Consider the following 4,617-nt stretch of genomic DNA (forward strand, 5'->3'; position numbering starts at 1 on the left):
GCTTTCAGGCTCTTTCCTTCTCTTTGTTTAATGGAGAGCATATAGGCGGCTGGCCTTCGGTGCCTCCTACTCGCCATGAATTGCGTTAGAAACTATCTGGATAACACCTCAAAACTGCTAAGGGATCCTGGACGCAATGTCCAGAACCAATCTCGTGCTATTCCCTTTAACGTTAACGGGAAAGCTTGGCAAGCCACTATCCCGAGAAAAGTCATGGAGGGTCATGTCTGCGTTGAAGTTCTCCAGGTGATCTATCGGGTCCCGCAACCCGTCATACATGTCGATCTGAGGAACCTTAAACTTGGGTGGGAGGGGTACTGCCATTACTTCCTCGCTATAGGGGAGGTCGGTCCGGTTAGGCAGCTGTTTCACAAAAGAGGACCCTTCCATCCTTCTTGCCATCTATTCATACTTGTCAACGAGGCTACGCAATTCGTCAAGTAACCTCTTTTTTTCCAACTCTTCACTATTCATGCCTTATGCACTGTGTGCATCTCCTTCCACATGCCCATTCTGGACAGGTGGTATAGCGGCGTTCTGCCGCTAACTGCTCCACTACCTTCATAGCCTCTCACAACTTCTGCTCGACTTTAGCCAGCCTTACTTCTATCTTTGCCGCATTCATCTCTTGATCAGAGCTTACTTGAGATCGCATAGTAGTTAGCATGTGAAAATCACACTGAAGTCTGTTAAGATTCCACAGACGGCGCTATTGTAGATGACGTGTTTCACACCAACAACTGCTCAGATGACCTGCAACAGATGAGAGGGCAGCACTGGTCGCCCAAGGGAGCTCCGATGTGTAAGTTAGAGAAGCGTGATCTTCATATGAGTATATAAGCAAAAGTCCCTTATCTGTTACCTTTGGATGTTATTTATAGAAATGTTGAGGACATAGATAGGCATTAGTTATCTCGTAATAAGTGGACGAGATAACTACCTTGATCTATTGGCGTTATCATATTACACGTTTAGGCCCGTGGGTCACATGGGCTCTTAGACAGTGCGATCCCTAGTTTTGGGCCCATAGGCTGAACCTGTCCTCTAATCCTAAGCTTATTACCAAGGGACCTAAATATACCTTCTAATATTAATTGTGCTTTTTATTCTAATAATTTTTTAGTTTCATAAATCCTTGAATTACTCACCTTGATGGAATATTATCAACCATTTTATCTCTTTTTAGACTACATTAATACTGTCAATATTATAAATTGTATGTATGTTTAAGGGTGAGTATGGTTACCAAACTCACCTCAACTCATCTCAACTCATCATTACAACTTTTTTAAATCCCAATACAAAATATAATAAATAATTCAACCTTTTCAAATTTTAAAATAATAATAATATTAAAAAATAATATTCTAACAATATTTTATCATCACAACTCAACTCAACTCAACTTACTTCAATATCCACACGCACCCTAAATATTGTAAAAAGCAATTAATGATAGAATAATTATAAGGTTAATATCTTACTACTGTTTATCTATTATTTTTTTTATTTGATTTTTTTAATTTTTTATTTTACTTAATAATTAAGGAAGTAAGTGTTAATAAAATTATATATTTTTTTAATAATTAAAAAAGTTAAAAAAATACTTTAAAAAATAATAAAATAATAAAAAATTTTAAAATAATCTTAAATAATAGATAAATAGTAAAATGATAATAACCCCGTATAATAAAACTGACGCGATCCGTTTTGACCGTTCATGTCTCTATCAATCAATGAAAAAATATACATATATATCTAGAAAGAGGGAGATCAAAGAGAGAGGGCAGCCATGCGTGCTTCAACAAACTTTCAAGATTTTCAAAGATCTTTGTACGAAAGTTAGTTCGAAGTAGGTCCAATTATGAGCGAAGGTTGAAAAGATTGGCTGCAGAGATTTAATAATCAAACCATTTGTTCTTTTTTAATGCCGGCAGGCATTATGGGGGGCATCAGTTTAGGTTATTTAATATATTCGTCGTTAGTCACTATTGTATATTGAAAAATAATGTGTGCAGATCTAAGTCTGATTCATTTAATTTGAAAGTGCTTGGAATTTACACGTCTTCAAATTATATATAACATTATTTTTATATATTCAGTTTTATCTGCCTAACCTATACTGCTTTGTAAGTTCTTCTCTATTTTTTTTTTTTTTTATTATTGTGCAAACCACATCTTGTTGTTTTTAATTGAATTAAACCTTTATTATATATTATTTTGAATTTTTTCCACAATTTTAATAATATCACATGTCTTCCTTTTTATTTTTTAAAAAATATTCGAATCAAATACTTGTTAAGGACTAGGGAACAAGATTTGACTCTTTTGGTCTGCTATTAGTAGCTAGTAAATGGATATGATGTACAAGAAAAGCTTTATATTCCTAAAAAATATTATAAAAAGATATCTGATATAGTTCGATTTAATTAGTAGTTAAGTTACTTCATAAGCCAGCAGAAAAGTTTTCTTTTATATATTTTTATTTGGACCCAACACTTCATAAAGCCAGCACTGGAATCTCTCCATCTCTCTATATGTATAGGTTTGATTATATTCATCATGTCAGTGACGTAGATAAGACTACAGGAAACGAGACACATGGGCCAATTAATGAATAAAGAAAACATGGTAATTATTTCTGTATGACAAAATGCTACCTATAAGAATCACTCTCGTACATTCAGCACTGGCAACCAAAATCCATTGAAAATACTATACAGAGAGAGAAAGAGAGCCAAATGGGGAGAAGCCCATGTTGTTCCAAGGAGGGCTTGAACAGAGGTGCTTGGACAGCTCAAGAAGACAGAATTCTCAGAGAATATATTAGAATCCATGGGGAAGGCAAATGGAGAAACATGCCCAAACGAGCAGGTAACATATATATATATATATATGTATATATATATTATAGGAATTGATTTTTCTTTTCTGTTTTGCTTATTGTGTATGTCTAATTGGGATATATAACTGTTTCTTCTGCAGGTTTGAAAAGATGTGGGAAGAGCTGCAGGCTCCGCTGGTTGAATTATCTTAGACCTGACATTAGGAGAGGTAACATATCACCAGATGAAGAAGAACTCATCATCAGGCTTCACAAGCTCTTGGGGAACAGGTCTCTCTCTCTCTCTCACCCAGAAAATGGGAACTAATGATAGCTCTGATATGATGTAAATGTAAATGAAAGATTCAACTGACAGTAAGATAAAGACGACAGAGGAAGAGGGATAATCTAGTTTTAGTTCATTTCTCAGGTGGTCTCTCATAGCTGGGAGGCTCCCGGGGCGAACAGACAATGAAATCAAGAACTATTGGAACACCAATCTGGGCAGAAAAGTTCAGGACCACCAAAACACTGCTCCACAACTCAAGCTTTCAAGCAGGTCCGTTGAGAAGACTCTAAAGAACACCAATATCATTAACCTTTCCCACAACACAAACTCACTATCACAATCCAAAATGAATAATTTCCAAGTGATTCGGACCAAGGCAACCAAGTGCTCCAAGGTTATCCTGACTCCCCAGCCTAGAAACATTGAACATTTTGACACCAAACAGGCAGGAGCATCAGTCGAAAGTGAGCAATATCCCACCAGCAACAAGGCCTTGGAATTTGATGCTTTCAAGGGATCATCGTCGTTTGCGAGCACAGAAAATAATCAAACATCGGAACTACAGACGGATTTCAACATTGGAGAGCTTTGCTTCTCTGATCTTCTCAACTCTTACTTTCCAGATTCAGGTGACCTCAAATATAGCAACGATAGTAACAAGGAATCATCGACCTCTTTGAAGGAATCTATGATGTTTCTCGATGAAATGCTGCAGGATTGGACCAATAACAACAATTGTGTTCAATCGAATGTGGCTTCCGATGATCTGCATTCTTTGGCTTCAATGCTTGATTCCAAAGGGGAATGGCAGGTTGAATAATAATCGATTAACAAACTGGTCACATGACAATGACATCTCAGACTTCTGCTCCACTTCACGACGCAAGATAATGTGTTTGATAATTCTGGGACACTGTAAAATTATGTTGTCCTGTATTTTCATGGCTGTGACTTTAGCCAGGTTAATTTTTGTATAAATAAAAGCAGAAACAGAATCTAGCGAAGAAGACGATGACTTTTCCTGATACCTAGTCCTCCTTACGTGTCATGCGCTCGTGCTGGTCAGCTATTCAGCATCTCATTTTTTCTACTTTAGATTTTTCTATTCTGTCTTCATTCCAATCTTTTCTTCTTCTTTTCCGTCGCAAAATTTAAGTTACTCTAAAAAAGGTATATTCGAAGACAATACCATGCATGACGGCATGACCACCGAATATCTGAAGAACTATTTGCTTTTGTCTCAACAAATTAAGCTTGGCCAAAACAATTCAAGCATTAATTAACGAAATAATATCATGAATTTTCACTTTTGTTATTTTTTTTCCACCCCACTAATAATTTCAGCAGAAAATTGTACTCATTAGAAAAATATAAATTGAGGAAAAAAAAAATATTTAAATGAAAACAGTAATATTTCTCTTTCAGTCTCGGCTAGTGGGCGCCATTTTTGGCAGTGACCACGCAAATCTTTGTTTCAGTTTTACATACTTCTCTCCTTCATATG

At 36.1% G+C, this 4,617-nt stretch overlaps 1 protein-coding gene across 1 annotated transcript; it reads left to right on the forward strand.

The window, feature by feature from the left end:
* Positions 1-2,687: 2,687 nt before the first annotated feature.
* On the forward strand, positions 2,688-3,963 carry LOC121250961 (transcription factor MYB1-like). The gene is made up of 3 exons (XM_041150230.1): positions 2,688-2,874; positions 2,986-3,115; positions 3,255-3,963. The coding sequence occupies exons 1-3, from the start codon at positions 2,742-2,744 to the stop codon at positions 3,931-3,933; spliced, it is 942 nt and encodes a 313-aa protein (XP_041006164.1). The 5' UTR covers positions 2,688-2,741; the 3' UTR covers positions 3,934-3,963.
* Positions 3,964-4,617: the final 654 nt, after the last annotated feature.

This window comes from Juglans microcarpa x Juglans regia, chromosome 2D (genome assembly GCF_004785595.1).
Source record: "Juglans microcarpa x Juglans regia isolate MS1-56 chromosome 2D, Jm3101_v1.0, whole genome shotgun sequence".
Taxonomy (NCBI): Eukaryota; Viridiplantae; Streptophyta; class Magnoliopsida; order Fagales; family Juglandaceae; genus Juglans; species Juglans microcarpa x Juglans regia.

Excerpts from the sequence above, each read along its gene's own strand:
- LOC121250961 (XM_041150230.1), top strand. The coding sequence starts at position 2,742 with ATGGGGAGAAGCCCATGTTGTTCCAAGGAGGGCTTGAACAGAGGTGCT. Across the intron at positions 2,875-2,985 it reads AAACATGCCCAAACGAGCAG|GTTTGAAAAGATGTGGGAAG; the intron begins GTAACATATATA and ends TTTCTTCTGCAG. Across the intron at positions 3,116-3,254 it reads CACAAGCTCTTGGGGAACAG|GTGGTCTCTCATAGCTGGGA; the intron begins GTCTCTCTCTCT and ends TTCATTTCTCAG.